This window comes from Podarcis vaucheri (assembly GCF_965113315.1).
Source record: "Podarcis vaucheri genome assembly, chromosome: 14".
In the NCBI taxonomy this organism is placed as follows: domain Eukaryota; kingdom Metazoa; phylum Chordata; class Lepidosauria; order Squamata; family Lacertidae; genus Podarcis; species Podarcis vaucheri.
In genome coordinates this window covers 48502340-48522927 of record NC_138752.1, presented here as the reverse complement: position 1 = coordinate 48522927, position 20588 = coordinate 48502340, and the positions used below count along the sequence as shown (strand labels likewise).

At 50.7% G+C, this 20588-nt stretch overlaps 2 protein-coding genes across 3 annotated transcripts in view; one reads left to right on the top strand and one right to left on the bottom strand.

The window, feature by feature from the left end:
* Window positions 1–20588, top strand: part of SLC5A10 (solute carrier family 5 member 10) — a 514359-nt gene that overhangs the window by 100943 nt on the left and 392828 nt on the right. The window lies entirely within an intron of this gene.
* GRAP (GRB2 related adaptor protein) overlaps window positions 1749–20588 on the bottom strand; it is a 39516-nt gene continuing 20676 nt past the window's right edge. For both annotated transcript variants that reach the window (XM_082199907.1, XM_082199908.1), the window contains 2 exons: window positions 3019–3187; window positions 1749–2292 (listed from right to left, as the gene is read on the bottom strand). In XM_082199907.1, the coding sequence (XP_082056033.1) occupies window positions 2107–2292; window positions 3019–3187 (355 nt within the window). In that variant the 3' untranslated portion in view covers window positions 1749–2106. The remainder of the gene's footprint in view (window positions 2293–3018; window positions 3188–20588) is intronic.

The following is a 20588-nucleotide window of genomic DNA, read 5'->3' as shown; positions in this document are numbered from 1 at the left end:
ACCACAAATGGAGCTGGTCTCAGCTTTTCCTCTAGCTGTCCTGATTTGACTAGGCAGTCTCTGCCAATGCAATTACCCAAACCTGTGCAGGATCTGGGTCCGAATATAGTACCCCAGGCCACTGTAGGTAATATTCCCTGCCTCAGCTACACCTCCTTCCAAGTGTCCTGGATAAAACAGGACATCCCATTTTTTTCTTGCAAGATCCCAGTAGCCATTTTGGATACCATGATCCCACTCGTGCACTGTGCTCTGCCCCCTCCCACCCAAAATTGCTTTTTTTTGGGGGGGGGGTGAGAGCAAGGCACAGGTCACATCACCTGAGAGTGCATCCTGGAAGACATCCTGGTTTTGCACTGGAAAAATTTGGAAGGTGTGCATGCCTTGCTCCACCCACTTTTGCCTCTGGCCCCATTCACATGTGGCCCCTGGAAGGTTGTCCAGAAGGGAATGTGGCCCTCGGGCTGAATTCCTTCCCTGCGAGGTTTCTGCCAGAGTGGACTATACCTATGCACTCTATCTCGTATGCTCCCTAGAAACTGAGAGGTAGTACCTCGCGGAAAGCTCGGTGAGTTCTTTGCAAACACCCGGCTTTGTGAAGAGCCTATAAATAGAGGAAGGGTCAAGGAGGCAGGTGGGAGAATGTTTGCCTGGCTGCAAAGTGTATCAGATTCCTCCTTCCTGTTGCCCTTGGCTGTTGGTGACCCAAGAGAGCAGGGTGGGGGGGAAACACCATTCTGAGATAAGGCATGCCTAGTCACAAGATGCTTATGAAACAAGCTGGGGGGGGAGGTGTTTTCAAACAAATGAAAGGGGGAACTGAGATTTGCTAAGGGGATTCCCCACCCAGTCATCTGTTCCCACATTGGAAACCGCCCATGTGTCATGAGTCAACTCTTTTACTGGCTAAGCCAGAGGTGAGGAAGCTCCGGCTTGGAGGTGGTAAATGTGACCCTCTGGCCCCTCTGCCTGCCTTTTGAGACCCTCCCTAACCTGTGCCCCCTCCCAGGGCATGTCCTTGAGTGATTTTTGACTGGTTTGCATGTGTTCTTGAACTGTGATAATGCCTTTTGCTACCCAGGATGGAGAGGAGAGCGTGGAAAACCTCTGGGTTTTGCATGGCTGGAATGAACCCGACTGTACAAAGGTAAATTTTGCATCCATTGATTTCTCCATTTTTGCTTCTGAACCCGTCCAGGACTGAAGTATGATCCCTGGAAGATCCCACACAAGGGATCGCCATCCTCAGACAGAAACAGGGTCCCCAAATTCTGGGTCAATCCATTGGGTTAGATTCAGGGGTTCATTATTCCCGGCCTACCAACGTCCCCAGTGGGTTTTGCTAACACAAACCCAACTTGTTTGAATAATCCAACAACCTGGGACAGACGAAGAAGAAATATAATGCAAAAGAAATGAGAGGGAATTGCCATGGATGCTCCCATACAATAATGGAACTTGATATTGGTTTCACAGTCATTTCTTCATTCCCAGGGAATGTTGGGAACTCTAGTTCTGTTTAAGGGCGAGGCTATAGAACAGATGTCAGTAAAACTACAATTCCCAGGATTCTTCAGGGGAAACTGTGATGATTCAACTGGCACCAGACTGATGGAAGAGTGCTTTCTCTGTCAGTGTTTAGTGTGGGATTGCCACCCTTCATTCATCCACATGGCATTGTCATTCTGCATTTTCCCTGTGGTTCTTCTGTCTCTTTATCTTAGAAAAACCAAAGAAGAGCACATTTCCCACTTTTATATATGTTGGTTGAACAACTGAGTCACAAAATGGGAAGAAACATGAATTTCCAAGGATGGCTGTGTTTCAGTTTGCAGATTGGTTTGAGAAGCACAAATCAGGTGGTTTCTCATTCGAATGCAAACAAAATCAAGTTTCTCCCACATCCCTGGTTGTGGGCGAGGAAATGTTGAAGGCCACTCCCTTACACCACCACTTGTCACATGAGAGGTCCACTTTTTGGTCCACTTCTGAAAAAGGTTCCAAGTGGGGCGGTCATTCCATAGATGTTCCACAGGACTTCTGTTCAGGGAGATTTTGATTGGCTGCTTCAGAAGAAGCCTCCAATGAGAACGCAGGCGAAGTGGGTCACATGCGCAGTGGGAAGACATAGTTCCTGGGGAATAGGCCCGTCTTCACGCCAATCCTCCCTTTCCACCAGTTGGGATCAGAGCAGTCCAGGATCTCAAGGACGTCCCCTCGACAGAAGCTCAGCTGGGATGGGCTTTTGGCTGTGAAGTTGAACTGAGCCTGGACAAATTTTGGCTTTTTGGCCTGCATGAAAAAGAGAATGAGAGGATAGCTGGGAAGAAATGCCTGGCTGACACAAACGAGCTAGTCTTGCCCACCTGTCAAGCCAGGTGTGTTGTTTACAAGATGTGGTGAGATGGAGAAGATTTTCCTCCCTGAGTTTAAAACCAAAATTGCATTTGGATAAAAACTGTTTCTCAGGCGGCTAGTCCTAGTCTTTATAACCCTGTACCTTCTTCCAGAAGGCAGAAGCTGAAAGAGATCATTTCCGGGGTGGGCACTATCCTGCACTATCTCTGCAGCTTTCTTATGGCACCTGGAAGCATAGATTTGATCCAAGGTGGGAAGAATGCACCCAATTATTCTCTCCACAGTCTTTACAAAGACTTACAAAGGGACTAGATGACCCTTGGTTCCTTTCCAACTCTACGACTCAATGAACAATACACCATATTCCAAGTGCGGTTATGTCATAAATTTGTACAACGGCATTACGATATTGGCAGTTTCATTATCAATCCCTTTTCTAATGACCCCTATCGTGTTACTTGCCTTTCTACGAGTTGACATGCTCACCAGGTCAATATCTCTTTCCTGGAGAGCCACCACCAGTTCAGGCCCTGCTCATGCATATGTGAAGATAGGGAGGTTTTGCTCCAAAGTGCATTGTTTTATACTTGCTTCCATTGAAATACTCTTGCCATTTTTATGCCCGCTCCCCCAATTTGGAGAGTTTCCGCTGCCCCATACCTCCTGCATTTCCGCATGATCCCTGAGGAAGATCTGCGCTTTCCTGGCGATGGTGGTAGTTCTGTAGAAATCCACCAGTTCGTTGATGGAGTCGAACTTCTCGTCCCAGAGATGGTACTTCCCTTTCTTTTCTCTCAGTACCTTGAAGTGCAGCACGCGATCTCCATAGCTGTGCCCAGGATGCAGAAAACAAAGTTAGCAAAAGGTGAGCAGGCAACGGCAGTGGAGGACAGTTCATTCGTGCTAAGTTGTGGGTGAACATATCAGACGACACAGCGATTCTTCAACAGCTCTTGTTTATTCACAGGCCAGACCTGAACTGAACTGAAGGGTTCAGCCAGCTTGCTTATATAGAGCTCCACTACAACGCAACAGTAACAACTTTCTGTAACTATCCAATCACTGAACGTCACTTTCAATTCCTTCTTTGCATATGTGGACCTGAGTGAAAACTATCTACAGTATCCCCCTGCTGGCCCAGGGTGAGAACTTCAGTACATAACAATTCATACCTTGCATATGTGGCAGTTATATACCTTCCATTAATGATCCCACCCCCTACACACTTTTCAGTGCATTTCCTCATCATTCCCCCCCCCCAAAAAAAAAGTCTGTTTTTTTACAGTGGATTTATTGTGTCAGGGCAACAGAATGCTTTAATTCACTTTAATGGCGGTGTTATGTACTGAAGTTCTCACCCTGGGCCAGCAGGGGGATACTGTAGATAGTTCAGGTCCACCATATGCAAATAAGGGATTGAAAGTGACGTTCAGTGATTGGATAGTTACAGAAAATGGTTACTGTTGCGTTCTAGTGGAGCTCTATATAAGCTGGCTGGCTGAACCCTTCTGTTCTGGCCTGTGAATGAACAAGAGGTGTTTGAAGAATCGCTGTGTCATCTGAGATGTTCACCCACAACTTAACAGGCACAAACCTAAACTTCCAGTATGAACTTGAATCCCTCCTGCAAAGCAGCGATGGTCTGGAAGCACCTCAAGTTTCTAAACCTCAAGAGAGACTTCAAAAACTGCTGGTGCCAGAGAGGGGAGTTGAATAAGATTCTTGCTCAAATATCGGGTGGTCCTTTAATGTTCTTCTTTGTCCCTCCTGGGAGTCACAAGTTCAACATCAACAATGAAAAGGTCTATTTGTATAATATGCTCAGGAAGCTGAATGTTTGCTCTCCTTGGCAGGGAAAATGAAAAAAACACTTGTCTAACTACACAGTGTGACAGAGGAACAGGAGCCGCCAGCCAGTCTTACTTCCTGTTTACTCCACAGCATTTGAGTCCAGAACTACTTTCGGTCCACGGTGTAGATGATGAGCTTTGCTGTTGGTGGCACACATACAAACAAGCCTTACTGCACCCAAGCTCTGGACCCTCAAACTCAGGGGTCCCCAAACTAAGGTCCGTGGGCCAGATAAGGCCCAAGGGACTCATTTATCCAGCCAGTGGTGACCCCCGCCGCTCACTGCCACTGCCCGCTCTTACTGGCATTGCGCTGCCCACTTCTGGGTCAGAGGAGCACCGGAAATAGCTTGTGCGCATGTGCAAGCGTTATTTCCGGTGCACATCTGGGTTGGAGGAGGCCCATGCACATGTGCACAAGCTATTTACGTTGCTCCGCCGACCCGGAAGTGCACCAGAAATAGCATGTGCGCATGTGTATGGGCACACGCTCCCCCGCCCTCCGCCCCGCCACGCGATCGGCGCTGGAGACACTGGCCCAAGGTGCAGTAAGTTTGCTGACCCCTGCTCAAACTCCTTGCAATGCCAATGAAGACAAATATTTAAATAAAGCCATTTCCCGTTCCCGGGGAGATGATGTTGCAGGCTGGGAGCAAGGCCTCCCTACGATCGCAGGGCAGGATCGCCCCTGCTCCATTGAATGGTCCTCAGCCATAATCAATATTTTGATTTATTGATATACTTATAGACATTTTTTTGCTGATTTTGCACCCCCCCCCGCACCCTGGCAAGGGGCACACCTTGCCACCCCCTAGCTATGGCCCTGCCCCTATTCCGTTAGCACAAACTGTGCCCCAGGACACCAGAGCAGGAGAAATCAAAATGGCACCAGCGATGCTTGCAAAGGGTGTTAAATTAAAGTTACTAGACGTCCCCTTTTCTCAGGGAGAGTCCCCGGATTTGCAAATCAGTCCCCATACAAAACCCATTGAAGTTGAAAAGTGCCCCCGGATTCATTCGAAAAAATCTGGTAACCTTATGCTAAATGGGGTTGCCAGACCAGGAGTGTTCTGTACTGAAGTTCTCACCCTGGGCCAGCAGGGGGATACTGTAGATAGTTTTCACTCAGGTCCACATATGCAAAGAAGGAATTGAAAGTGACGTTCAGTGATTGGATAGTTACAGAAAGTTGTCACTGTTGCGTTGTAGTGGAGCGCTATATAAGCAGGCTAGCTGAACCCTTCAGTTCAGTTCTGTTCTGGGCCTGTGAATAAACAAGAGCTGTTTGAAGAATCGCTGTGTTGTCTGATATTGTCAGGGTTACTTCCAGATCCTAGCTCACAGAGGATCACGCTAGCCAGCGGTTGTTGATTAAAAGTCTTTATTGAGTTACAGTCTCCATTCTTGAGCTGCTGTGTGCAACCCTACGCCTTATGCTTAGGTCGGCGAAGCTCCTTCTGAGTCTCCGCCCCTTGCGCACCAACTTAATATCCTAGCCCTGCTCCACCTTTTCCGCCTGACAGTTCTCCTCTGGGTCCCTCTGCCCCCCTGGGTCTCTCCCTTCCGGGATTCTTCTGACGCTGACCCCCCTGACTCCCCTGTCTCCTTGCGCCGGGCTTTAGGACCTGGCTCTCTTTCCGGGCTGCCTACTGCGCCACCTTCCTGTGCATTTGAACTTGGCGCGCGCGCCCAACCTTCCACTTTCTGTCTAACCGTCACTTCGCTCCCCGATGAAGGTGTGGCCACTCCTGACTCGTGCCCTCCCTCCTGTTGTGAGCTGCCAGCGCTAGTTCCCAGGCGCTCTTCCTCTTCCCTACTCTCTGGCGGTGACGTAGGTCCCGATCTCCAACTGCTCCCCTCTGAGTCCCCTCTGGCTCTTTCTTCCTGGGGTGTCCCCCTAGTCTCCCCCCTTGCCCTTGCCACTGGTGCTCCTCTTTGTGAATCTTCTGATTCACTGGACAGACTCGGAGATCTCGGGTCGTCGTCGTCACTCATCCTTTCTTCTGCCTCCTCCCCCTCGCTCTCTGTTTCCTCCCTTGCCCTCGCCTCTGCTCCTGAACCCCTGACATCCATCCCCCCCTCAAAGCCCCCCCTTCCCCCCTCCCCTCCCTCCGGTGCGGGAACTGGGTGCTGCAGTGTCAAAGGGACGAATGTCGGGTACAGTTCGCTTCCCGTGGCCGGCCTCCATCCGCAGACTCCCGGTTCTTCCTCCCTGCTCTCGTCAACGACGGTCACCTCTGCTTCCATCTCCGTGCCGCCGTGCTCGAGACCCTGGTTGTCCCCGAAAAAGTCCATGTCGGTCTCTCCCTCGCTTCCTTCTGTAGGCGTAGCTCGTCCTGGACCCTCCAGCCACTTCCTGCGCCACTGCTCCTCTGGTCGATCATCCCACCAATACGAGGGTTCTGAGGCAGATCCCGAGGGTGACCCCTCCGGGGAACGGGCGTCTCGTGTCGGTTCCTCATCCGAGTCGAACCCCCGGAACGTGCTGGCTGAAAGCGTGGGCGTGAAAAGCCAGTCGTCGAAAAAGTCCGCCGGCATTGGCCTATGGGGAAAGAGGGCATGAAACTCTTCCTTGAGCAGAGGTTCATCTAGAGCGTAGCCCGGCACCCAGCTGTTGGCATTGGCCGGGGTGCCCTCCTTAGCGAGAAGGTATTCTACCCCCTCTTCCCCCCATCTGGAGTCCAAAATCTCCGTGACTTCGTTGAGGCGCACCTCCTGTGCCACTCCCCGTTGCCTGGTTCCCTCTTGGAGCGGACTCGGCGCCGTGCCGGGTTCCTGAAACCTGTGCGGTGCCTTGTAGGGAGTGAGCACCGATCTGTGGAACACCGGATGCATTCTGGAACCCTCCGGAAGCGCCAGCCTGAAAGCCACCGGGTTGACCTGCTCTTCGACTTGGTAGGGCCCCAGTTGCTTATGCCCTAGTTTCTTCTTGGCCAACGACCTGGCCGGCACTGCGTGGGCTGCTAACCAGACCCAGTCTCCCACCTGGATCTCTTCGCCAACCCTTCTGTGTTTGTCTGCCTGCACCTTGTATGCGTGTTTGGCCAGCTCCAGGTGCCGCCGCAGCTGATCGTGAACCTCTTGCAACTCCGACGCGAACGCATCTGCTGTCTGCGGCTCCCCCTCCACCAGTCTTTCCAGTCCCGGGAAGGTTCTGGGGTGCCTCCCGTTGTTGGCGAAGAACGGCGTGACCCCAGTGGACACGTGCTTCGTGTTGTTGTAGGCGAACTCGGCGAGCGGCAGGTAATCCACCCACGTCGCAGGCTGTTGATTCGCATAGCATCTCAGGTACTGCTGCATGATGGCATTGACCCGCTCCGCTTGCCCGTTGGTCTGCGGGTGTCTCGCCGACGCCAGGTTGATCTTGATGTTTAGGAAGCCCATCAGCTTCTGCCAGAAGTTCGAGATGAACTGCCGCCCGCGGTCGGACAGAATAGACCGTGGCAGACCGTGAACCTTGAACACGTGGTCTATGAACAGTTTGGCGGTTTGTTCCGCCGTGGCCACCTTCGCACACGGGATGAAATGCGCCATCTTGGAGAACAAGTCCACCACCACCAGCACGGCCGTCTTGCCCCTCGAGCTGGGCAGATCCGTGACGAAGTCCAGGGCGACTCTCTCCCATGGCTCGACCGGAGTTTGCAGCGGTTCCAACAGTCCGGCCGGCGGTCTGTGCACTGGTTTGGCCCTCTGGCAGGTGTCGCACCTCGCCACGTAGTCCGCGACCTCCCCTCTCATTCCGGGCCACCAGAAATCCCTGGCGACTAATTCCACCGTCTTCTCCTTGCCAAAGTGCCCGGCAGTGGGCGCGTCGTGCAGCTGATGCAGTACCTTGGCGCGAAGTTCGTCTCCCGGCACGTAGATGGCCCCTTTGCGGATGAGCAATCCATCTCTCAGCTGGAACCCGTTGGTCGCTGCCGTGCCCCTTCGCATCTCAGCCATCTTTGCTTGCGCGAAAGAGTCATTCTGCAACGCTTGTCGCACCGCCTCCAGGTCCACTGTCGCCGCAGCGCACGCCCACACTGTTGGCGCGAAGATGTGCATGGCGGCCGCTGGCGTGGCGTCCTCCAGATACTGTGGCTTACGGGATAGCGCGTCCGCCATGATGTTGGTGTCCCCCGGGACATACTCTATTCGGAAGTCGAAATTCGCAAAGAACTCAGCCCAACGTATCTGCCTCTGGTTCAGGAACTGTGCCGTGCGCCAGTGCTCCAGATTCTTGTGGTCCGTGCAGACCTGCACCGTGTGCTTGGCTCCAATCAGGAAGTGCCTCCATGCTTTGAACGCTGCATGAATAGCCAGCAACTCCCTGTCCCAGATGGTGTAATTCTGTTCGGACTTGCTGAGCTTCCTGGAGTAAAACGCTCCGGGCCTCCAAACCCCCTGCGGGTCCTTCTGCAGCAGGACTGCTCCGACGGCCCTGTCCGAGGCGTCTGTTTCAACTCTCATCGGCCTGCTAGGATCGACATGAAGCAGCTGTTCCTCCGAGGCGAAAAGACGCTTGAGTGCCTGAAAGGACTGCTCCGCCTGCGCTGTCCAGATGAACTTCTTTTTCTTGGAACTGAGCGTGTCTGTAATGGCTGCAGTCTGCATAGCGAAGCCTTTGATGAACTTGCGATAGAAGTTCGCGAAGCCGACAAATCGTTGGACCTCCTTCCGGTTGCGTGGGCTTTTCCAATCCAACACCGCTCGAACCTTGGCGCTGTCCATGGCAAGCCCCTTGTCAGACAACCTGTATCCCAGGAAATCCACCTCCGTCACGTCGAATTGGCACTTCTCCAGCTTGGCGTAAAGCCTATGTTGCTGGAGCCTGCTCAGCACTTCCCTGACGTGTCTGTCATGCTCCTGCTGCGATTCCGAAAAGATCAGGATGTCATCCAAGAAACAGACGCACGTCTTGTAGAGGAGCCCCGCCAACACGTGATGCATGAAAGCTTGAAAAACGTGGGAGCCATTTTGCAATCCAAAAGGCATAACTCTATATTCGTAGGTGCCCAGGGGTGTGAACATGGCTGTCTTCCACTCATCTCCTTCCCGCATGCGAATCAGGTTGTACGCCCCTCGCAGGTCCAACTTGGTGAACACGCTGCCCTTGCGTACTTTCGCGAGGAGGTCGTCGATTCGGGGCATGGGGAAGTCCGACGGCTTGGTGACACTGTTCAAAATGCGGTAGTCCACCACGAGCCTTTTCTGGGGCGTGTCTCGCTTCTTCACAAAGAATACAGGACTGCCCCCCGCTGCCTGGGACTCTCGGATGAAACCGCGTTTCAAATTATGATCAATGAACTCCTTGAGTTCCTGCAGTTCGTCTTCAGACATGGAATACAGCTTCCCTTTGGGCAGCGCCGCCCCCGGCAGCAGGTCAATCTTGCAGTCATATGGTCTGTGGGGGGGTAGCTTGTCTGCCTCCTTCTCGCAGAAAACCTCCAAAAATTCTGCGTACTTGTGGGGAATCGCTTGCAGCGTGCCGAGCAGCAGCTGTGACTCCTCTTGCTCCCCTTCTTGCTGGGGCATGATGCAGTGTTCAGCGCAAAAGGAAGAGCCGAAGGTCAGCTGCCTCTGGTACCAAGCCAGCGTCGGGCTGTGCCTGTCCAGCCAACTCATGCCCAATACGATAGGCGTGTCTGAGAGTTGAGTGACGTTGAAGCTGATAATCTCCTTGTGATTTCCAAGCCGCAGCACCATAGGTGGCGTCTGCTTCACCACTTGCCCCCCTAACAGCTCCCTGCCATCCACCGTGACAACCTGCAGTGGCAGCGCGGCAGGCAGCAACTGTATAGCGTGCCGGTCGACAAAGTCCTGCCCTATGAAGTCTGCATTGCTTCCCGAGTCGACGGTGATTGGCACGTCCATGGTGATTCCATTGGGTAGCTGGAGCGATGCGGTGAGCCTCACTACTGGCTTGGGCGGGAGGGGGTCCATGGGCGGTAAAATCTCTGGGGACTGCTTCACTGACACGTCTGGCTGGGCCCCAGTGCCTCCTCTTCCAGCCAGACATCGTCGTTTCCCTGCTGTGGTTCTCCTTGCTGCGTTGCTGCAGTCACCATTGCTGAGGCTGCAGTGTGCTTGTGGAGCCTCCGGGGACACTCTTTCGCCAAATGGCCTGGATCCTCGCAGATGTAACACTTCCTGTTCCCTCTAGGAGGCTTCGCTTTCACTGCTGCCGGTGCTAGGGCTCTGGCTGCTGACTGAGCCCTTGCACTCCCAACCTCCATCGGTTCCACCCCTCCCCCTGTTGGGGGCGTGGATTGCGCACGCGCTGCTTCTCTGGGAAGGAAGGAGGAGCCCCTGGCTGGTTCGCGCCCGCTGCGCCCTTCGTCCCTGCTCCACGGACGTTCTTCCAGCCGCACTCCCACCGCCAGCGCCCTCTGAACGATCTCCTGCGTGGTCCGGGGTCTCTCCCCCCTCGCAATCTCATCTTTCACCGAGCTGTTCAAGCCCTCCCAAAAAAGGTCTCTGACGGGAGCCGAATCTCTGTCCCATTCCAGGGCACTGACCAAAGCGAAAAAGCGGGCATGATATTGCCGTACGCTGGCCCTCCCTTGTCTTAGTCCGTGCACCTCCCTTCGGGCAAGATCCACGTCAATGCTTGATAAAAAACAGCCATCCATCGCTTTAATAAAGGCGTCCGCATTTTGGAGCGCAGGATCCTTATCCCTCCACAAATTGCGCAGCCATGCTTTAGCGTCTCCATGCAAATGGGACATGATGAACCCCACTTTCTCTTGTTCATCTCTAAAGTCTTTGTGCAGTAGTTGTAGTGCACACATTACGTCTGCTCTAAAATTGGGGTACTGTTGCAAATTCCCATCGAAGTGCGAGACCAGACTGCCTGTGCGTCTCCCCAACCCAATCCCCTCTGATTTGGGTGTCTGTTGCCCCTGCTTCGTAAGCACGTCCAACCTGACCTGGAGATCCCTGTAGGCGGCCGCTGCGTCCTCCTCTCTCTTCCTGGACGCCACCGCCTCGGCAGTCAGTCGTGAAACCGCGTCTCTGAGTTCCGTTATTTGCTGTTCGGCCGTCATATTGTCTACCGTTCGTGAGCTTTCTTGTAGGCACCCGCTTTCCCTCCTCTCCGCGAGGTCGTGGATGTCCACAATTTGAAGAGAAGGAGCTTACTGTCAGGGTTACTTCCAGATCCTAGCTCACAGAGGATCACGCTAGCCAGCGGCTGTTGATTAAAAGTCTTTATTGAGTTACAGTCTCCATTCTTGAGCTGCTGCGTGCAACCCTACGCCTTATGCTTAGGTCGGCGAAGCTCCTTCTGAGTCTCCGCCCCTTGCGCACCAACTTAATATCCTAGCCCTGCTCCACCTTTTCCGCCTGACAGTTCTCCTCTGGGTCCCTCTGCCCCCCTGGGTCTCTCCCTTCCGGGATTCTTCTGACGCTGACCCCCCTGACTCCCCTGTCTCCTTGCGCCGGGCTTTAGGACCTGGCTCTCTTTCCGGGCTGCCTACTGCGCCACCTTCCTGTGCATTTGAACTTGGCGCGCGCGCCCAACCTTCCACTTTCCGTCTAACCGTCACTTCGCTCCCCGATGAAGGTGTGGCCACTCCTGACTCGTGCCCTCCCTCCTGTTGTGAGCTGCCAGCGCTAGTTCCCAGGCGCTCTTCCTCTTCCCTACTCTCTGGCGGTGACGTAGGTCCCGATCTCCAACTGCTCCCCTCTGAGTCCCCTCTGGCTCTTTCTTCCTGGGGTGTCCCCCTAGTCTCCCCCCTTGCCCTTGCCACTGGTGCTCCTCTTTGTGAATCTTCTGATTCACTGGACAGACTCGGAGATCTCGGGTCGTCGTCGTCACTCATCCTTTCTTCTGCCTCCTCCCCCTCGCTCTCTGTTTCCTCCCTTGCCCTCGCCTCTGCTCCTGAACCCCTGACAGATATGTTCACCCACAACTTAACAAGGAGCATCCCAGACCTTGAGATTTCAGGGTACAAATGTGAGACCTGGGGGCGGGTCCTGATGATGTCCTGGGGAACAGGCCCTGGTGATGACATAGGGTAGTCATTTGGATTCCTCCTCTGTGCTCCCTCACAGCACTGAGACCTAGAGATGGAGGTTAATGGGGGTGCAGATCCACCCAGAGTCTGGACAATAATTGGCAGCCAGTTTCTGCTAAGTTGAAGCTTGCAAGCTGCACACATAGTCTTCTTAATAAATATATATATAATTATATATATACGCTCACCCCCCTGGAAATTCAGGCCCTCCCAGTCTACCTGGAGAGGAACAGAAAAACATGGAGACTCCAGGTCAGACCTGGAGGTTCTGACAACCCCAGTGCTAAGAAGCACCGGCATTGCGATTGCTATCTCTGACAGCTAGCTGGTCGTCGTTGCTAAAGTTTTAATTCAGGCAGACTAATGGCCTGCCACATACAGGTTCTGGGAGTGACTGCTTCTTGACAGCAAAGGCTCACCTCCTGCGGCCCGATCCATCAAAGGGGATTAAAAATGTCCTGCCCATGGGCGTACCTCAGAGTGCCAACCATCGTCTCATGTTGCCATGTGCAGGTACAAGAAACTCAGGCTGCCCATTCCGGAAATGGAAAAAAAGCAGAAATAATTGTTGGGGCTTTGGGTGGCTGTTGTTTTTGCGAGGACTTTAGTTTCAGGGCACACGGGGAAAGAAACGGAAAGGAGAACACGCATAATTTAGCTATTTGAGCCTCTCTGTTGAATGCCAGTGACATTTTGTAGGCCTTAATTTGGTGGCCTGTGGGACCCGTGGAGTTATTACTTATTATTTGTTAGTAAATTTGTTGCTCGCTTTATCTTGCCAAAAACTAACAACCAACCAAGAAACCGCCCCAAAGCAACCTTGCCACTCACATTCATTAAAAACATTCTCATCCACTTCTGAAAGACCACAGATAATTAAAGGCTGGTTATGGAGGAGAGCTTTTGCCTGGCGCCTAAAGATATATAATGATGGTACCAGGTGGGCCTCCCTGGGGAGAGCATTCCACAAGCAGGGAGCCACCACCAAAAAGGCCCACACTTGTGCTGTTACCCTGTGGAAGTGCTCTTCCGGATCTCAAAAGAGCAGAAATAGCGGTTTATGTCCTGAACTCAGTGCTCTCCACCTGCTCTTTTAAGAGTAAAAGGCAATGTCTGAGGCAACATCATTCAGCCCAGACGCTGAGGTCCAGTTCTGAGGGCCTTCTTGCGAGAAGTGAAATTACAGGGAACCAGGCAGAGGGCCTTCTTGGTAGTGGCACCCACTCTGTGGAACATCAGATATGACTTTCCACAGACATCTGAAGGCAGCTCTGTATCAGGAAGTTTTCAATGTCCGATATTTTGTTGTGTTCTATTATATTTTGTTGGAAGCTGCCCAGAGTGGCTGGGGCAACAAAGTATGATGGGCAGGGCACAAGTAATAATTTTGTTGTTATTATTATTACCTCCCTGCAAACAAATCAGAAAGAATGCTCAATGAGTAGTGGACATTGTCTTTTTTTTAAAAAAATCATATTTATTAGCAGTTTCAGAATTATAAGAAGAGGGAAAAAAATAAAAAACAGCACTACATAATACATAAAAAAGAAAAAAGACAAAAACCAATACAACAATACAACAAAAATAAAAAAATAAAAAATAAACACAACACGAATCCCAAATTGCATATCTAAAACTTCCATTTGCTTGTTTCATTGAGTTCCTCACACCTCCCTTTTTGTATTCTAGTTTAATTAGTTATTTCAGCAAATTCTTTCCATCTTTCTCAATTTTTGTTAAAAAATTTATCCTAACCTAATTTAACCTAATAATTAGCTCAACAAATCCTTTCCATCTTTCCCCATATTCTATTAATCACATTACCTTAATTTATTTAACCTTATCTTGCCCTAAAATACCTTAAAGTTTAAATCTTAGTTATCAAATATACATTACTCCTGATATCATTTCTGCTAAAGTCATATAGTTTCATTCCAACATTTTCCCTAATATTCATTAATTTTTAACCAATTCCCTAAAAAGAAAATTTTCTTTATAAGTTCTCTTCCAATCTTCATCCAGCGTCCCTTCATCCTGGTCTCGGGTCGTGTCAGTCCTTACTGTCCATTCCATCTAGTCCATCAACCTGGAAGCCTTATGTCCGAGGCCCTTGAGTCGCTTCCATGTCCCTTCTGCAATTCTTCTTCTTCTTGTTTATACTTGCCCTTTTCCTTGTCTTTTGTTGGTCTCTTTCTTAGTTTTTTTCCTTTCTCATTGAGGGGTAGGCCTCTGGGGGATTCCAAGCCAAAATTGTCTCCATCTCCCTTCATCAAACCCGCCCATTCCCCACAGTCCCACCAATGAGTAGCGGACATTGTCTCACCTCCCCACAAGCTTTGTGCTTGTGGAGGATGAACATGCTATAAACAGCTCTGGCTGGAAACGACTTAAATACCTCCATCTTCTCAAATACGATACTTGACTTGGCCCCGTACTAATGCTTCCAAAATGGACTCACAATTGGACACTGGGGAGACCTACAAGTTCTCCATACCTGATAGACAGCTTTTGGCTGAACCCAAGAGATTTCATGAAGAAGAAGCCCTTTCTTGGACGTAAAGCAATTTAGAAATAGTGCCGCGCACACAGATTGCCATGGAAAAGGCCCCAGAATCAGGGGTGTGTGGTCTGCCCCAGGTGTCATCCTTGAGGGGGGGTGACAAAATGGTGCACTGCGGGGGTTGGCATTTACCATAAGGCCTGGCCTGCAACGCATCCGAGCCAGACGTCTCTCCTGGGAGTGACACAGTGGCTCAGGGTCATAGCTGTCAACCTTCCCTTTTTTTGCGGGAAATTCCCTTATTCCAGTCCCATTTCCTGCTGCTATCCTGGATTGTTAGATATCCCGTAGACTGTCCACAGGACAGGTGAGGCTGCTGGTCTCTTATTGTCGAGGCTGCTGATCCCTTATTTTCAAATCTGAAAGTTGACAGCTATGCTCAGGGCCCTGTGCTGCCCGGAATGGCAGTGTGGGGCTTGTGTCTGCCAGGCAGACTCCGCGGGCAGCTCGCTGCGCCGCCCCCCTAGGCGTATCACTGCACCGCCCCAGTGCGGCACCCCTGTGAGCAGCACCCCCGGGTGGCAGCTCACCCTGCCCCTGCTGGTCCGGGAGCCGAAGCAGCTGGCTATGCCCCTGGCCAGAATAATCAGTGTTTCATAGGTTTTTAGACATCACCCGGGCACTCAAAGAGAACAAAAGCGTGTGGGACTGCTGATCTACGCCAATAGCCCAAAGAGATGCCGCTCCACATTACCTTTGTGGCAGATACCCTGCGAACAAGAACTACACCCTATATAATGAAGCTTGTAAAACGAAGCAAAGCAGAAATGCACCTGGCTGCTGCTGCTGCTGCAGATTTATGTTGTTGGCTACTCTTCCTTAGAATGACATCAAGCTTTTAATAGTCCCGTTTAAGTGGAGGCAACTGGGTGGGGAGGTTGGCTGATGTCATGAGTGCGTTGTGTTGGGACAAGGGCTAACTTCACATCGCCAGCTGGCTCCAAACAGGCCTGGGATGGTCCTCTCAGCTCAGGTTTGGGAAATGTTGCTCTTTTGGAAATGGGGACACAAAAAGGCCATGGGTTGCCTTTGATGAATCTTTACTCTTGTGGCTTAGGGCCCTTGTATTTACGGAACTGCCTCTGCTGGTACACCCTGCAGAGGACCTTAAGGTCCATGAATAATCATAGTTTAGAGGTCCCGGGCCCTAAGGAAGTCAGACTATCCTCCACCAGCGCCAGGGCCTTCTCAGTGATGGCTCCAACCTGGTGGAATGTTCTGTCCCATGAGACCAGGGCCCTTCAGGATTTAACTTCCTTCTGCAGGACCTGTAAGACAGAGCTATTCCGCCTGGCTTTCAATTTGAGCTTAGCCTGATCTTTTATTCCCCTTCCTTCCCTCCCCCTCCCCTTTTTAAGAAGATTACCCACTCTGGGATCCCACAGCTAATTCTCCCCTGGTCTCCTCGCTGGCCCAAATAGGACTAACTTAGCCAGCTAGCCCTGGTGATATCTAGTGTTTATTGGATGGATTTCTCCCCTAAATTGATTTTTGAATTCTGAATTTATTGTTATCCACATTTTATACAGTATTTTATGCTGTTTTTTGTTGCATCAATTAAGTGTTTTAAATTTGTTGTTAGCCACCCTGAGCCCGGTTTTCTGAACCGGGAAGGGCGGGGTATAAATAAAAAAATTATTTATTATTATTATTATTACTCAGAGTAGACCCATTTAAATTAATGGGCCTAGGTCGGCCATGGATTCCAAGAGGGCTATTCATGGCTAACAGCCATGATGGTCACGCTCTGCCTCCACAATTGGAGGCAGTGATGTAGGGGTGGACGTTGGTACCTTGAGCTAAGCCACAGTTTGGCTCCTGCGCCGTGCTAGGCTTTGGAAAGGCGGCATGAGGAGTGCAGCAGGATCCTAGAGCAATCAATAACTGGGCTCTGGGGAAGAGGGAGGAGGCCTCTAGAGTGGAATCTACACGCATAGAAAAAATGCTGTGAAAATGCTTTTTTTTTAAAAAAAAGTTTTGAAAAATACATTGAATTCGCCATAGCTCACTGTCGCCCTCTAGTGCCACATTTGTATAATGCACTTTGCAACACACTTAAAACATTTTATTTGCAACTCTATAGCCGAGTCCTAGGATCCTGTCAGGGCCCTCACACCTCCATCCTGTAGCCAGGCCAGTGCTTAATGAGTGCCCTTTCCGCTTGGCAAGAAAGGGGGTGCCCTCAATATGTTGTTGGATTCCAGCTCCCAATAATCTCTGGCCTTGCTGGCTACACCTGACAGAAGTTGGAGTCTGACAACTTCTGGTTATCCCTGCAGCCAGCAGGATATGTAAGTTGAAGAAAGATTAAACTGGCGCTCACTAACCTGCCTGCATATTTTCGGCATCTTCTGTAATGATAGCCATCTAAAAATAATCAGAGCTCACAGACATAGTGCAGGACATTTTGGTACCTGAAGCAGAAAATGAACGAGCTGATTTTCAGTGTGCCACCCTCGGATGATACGACCAAATATGCAACTTGCTATAATCCGCCTAATGGTAGGACCGGCCTTGGAACACCCGACAGTTTTCAGGGCGAGGGAGAGATCAGATTCAGTTTGCATTTGAAGGTGAACTGGGTTATTTAGCCCTTTGCAAAACGACGTTTGGATGCAAGCACATCCATCCTACAAAATTTGTCCTTCTCTGATTCTGCAATGTAGCGCACAAAAATGCATGTACTCGAGTAAAGCATGAGTGCAAAAGGCATGTTTTCATGAAATTAGCATACAAATATGTGTTAAATTAGAGGAAAATTGCTCTGCAAAAATGTTCATATTAAGCAAAACTCTAAATTCAAGCTAAACGCTGACCGAGTTCCATGAGCACTTTTTAAAAATAAATGGAAGAAAACCACAAACCATTGTGGAAATGTGGAGAAGAGAATTTACGATAGCAAGTATGAGAAACAGAGAGAAATGGAATTGGGCAAATTTGCCCATCCCTAAGTTGTGTTGTGCCCCTTGAGTTATTTTCAAGACCCTAGCGAAACCCTAAACTCGTCTTCCCACCCGTTCAAGACCTCCTAAAACCTGTGGCCCCTTTCTCCTGTTGCCTCACCAAACTAGACCTACGTAATCTGAAACTGAAGCTGGAGATTGCTTCGTTTTTTCTGCTGTGCGTTTTTGGGTCCCTTTGTCTTTAAGAAGCAGCTTTTACTTTCTGAACCGACTTGGGTTGCCCTGCGGCTTCTGCCAAGGTAAATACACAGGTGTCATCGGACAAACTGAATCTAGTGTGGGAACAGCTAGAGGGCAGGCAGAGGCCTCTCCCTTTGGAACGCCTCGACCAGCTAAATATTTTGCCGGTGAGGTGGATTCTGCACCCCCTCTCCTCTTGTTATCAGTGGGACGTATCGCTTAAAATGTGGTTGTTGCCTTTCCTTGTTCCGAGGTCACAGCATGAATGGCTGTCCCTTCAGTCCACAGATGGGGGATCAACCACAGCACCTCTCCCTTGCAAGCAAAAAGCTAGCACCGCAAGAAGAGGCGTGACTAGTTCCTCCATGATGTACTATCTTTCTTCTTGCAGGGATTAGTACATGAAAAGCTAGCACCATAGGGAGAGGTGTGGATAGAACTTTCCTCCTTGAAGTACTAGCATTTTTCTTGTAGGAATTACAGTGGTGCCCCGCAAGACGAATGCCTCGCAAGACGGAAAACTCGCTAGACGAAAGAGTTTTCCGTTTTGGAGGTGCTTCGCAAGACGATTTTCCCTATGGGCTTGCTTCGCAAGACGACAATGTCTTGCGACTTCCTGCTGGTTTTTTCCCTCCCCCCCTTTTTCTAAGCCACTAAGCCGCTTATCAGCTGATCCGATCAGCAGAGAAGCCGCTAATAGCGCTAATAGCGCTAATAGTGCTAATCCGCTAATCCTTCAATGGGCTTGCTTTGCAAGACGAAAAAACCGCTAGACGAAGAGAATCACAGAACGGATTCTTTTCGTCTTGCGAGGCACCACTGTATTAGACATGATTCAGCAACTGTCTTGCCTCATTCTGCTGCATCTGGTATGGTTACCAGATTTTTTTCAATGAATCCGGGGACACTATTTTTTTTTTTTTAAGCTGAGAAGCAACAGGGAGTCAGTAGTGGAGATGGTGAGGCAAAAGACCCTGGGCCCCAGCACACATGCATATTGTATAAAGGTGCAAAGCCCTTTTTTGCACCCTGTGAAACATAAATGCGCAGTTTTTTAAAAACTGAGCAACAGCACACCGCCGGCTTGTGACTAGGCACTCGGTTTCTCTGCTAGGCAAGGTGCAAAGACCTTCTTTTGCACCCTAGAATCATAGAATCATAGAAGAGTTGGAAGAGACCACAAGGGCCATCGAGTCCAACCCCCTGCCAAGCAGGAAACACCATCAGAGCACTCCTGACATATGGTTGTCAAGCCTCTGCTTAAAGACCTCCAAAGTAGGAGACTCCACCACACTCCTTGGCAGCAAATTCCACTGTCGAACAGCTCTTACTGTCAGGAAGTTCTTCCTAATGTTTAGGTGGAATCTTCTTTCTTGTAGTTTGGATCCATTGCTCCGTGTCCGCTTCTCTGGAGCAGCAGAAAACAACCTTTCTCCCTCCTCTGTGTGACATCCTTTTATATATTTGAACATGGCTATCATATCACCCCTTAACCTCCTCTTCTCCAGGCTAAACACGCCCAGCTCCCTTAGCCGTTCCTCATAAGGCATCGTTTCCAGGCCTTTGACCATTTTGGTTGCCCTCCTCTGGACACGTTCCAGTTTGTCAGTGTCCTTCTTGAATTGTGGTGCCCAGAACTGGACACAGTACTCCAGGTGAGGTCTGACCAGAGCAGAATACAGTGGCACTATTACTTCCCTTGATCTAGATGCTATACTCCTATTGATGCAGCCCAGAATTGCATTGGCTTTTTTAGCTGCCGCGTCACACTGTTGGCTCATGTCAAGTTTGTGGTCAACCAAGACTCCTAGATCCTTTTCACATGTACTGCTCTCAAGCCAGGTGTCACCCATCTTGTATTTGTGCCTCTCATTTTTTTTGCCCAAGTGCAACACTTTACATTTCCCCCTGTTAAACCCTGTGAAACATAAATGTGCAGTTTTTAAAAAACTGGGCAATGGCTGGCTGGCCGCAACTCCCGAGCCTCCCCCGATTGGTCAAAACAAAGAGGGAACAAAGGGGGAAGGGGATCTGTACTGCCAGACCTCCCCAGTTCCCCTTCAGCAGTGGTGGCGGCAGCGGCAGTCAGCATCCCGGAGCCAGCCTGGTAGTGCAGTTGGCTCTGGCTGGCTTCAGGAGCTGCTCGCTGCTGTGGCACCCGCCATTTTTCCTTGCCGGAAGTCCCCATATGATGTGTTGTGCACAAGATACTTCATATGGGGACTTCCAGCGGGGGGAAATGGCGGGCGCCACGGCAGCGAGCAGCTCCTGAAGCCAGCCAGAGCCAACTACGCTACCAGGCTGGCTCTGGGCTGCTGAGGCTGCCGCTGCCACGTTTCCCAGGGACAGATTTGCAAATCCGGGGACTGTCCCCGGGAACCGGGGACCTCAGGCAACCCTAGTGTAGAGCCAGCCAAAGTCAGGATGGTCTTCTATTGGATTGCATTTGCTGTTTGCTGGAAATTTGATCCCTCTAGGAATCGAACTGTTGCAACCAAAGGCCAGAGGCTTTGCATACCCCACTCTCCCAATATTTTGCAGATGTTACAGCCGCTGTGGCAAAATATAGGGATGTAGGAAGCTGCCTGTGTCAGACTGGTCCATCTAGCTCAGTATTGTCTACGCTGACTGGCAGAGGATCAAATGTCCAATATCTCAATATCTCCATCAAGATGGAACA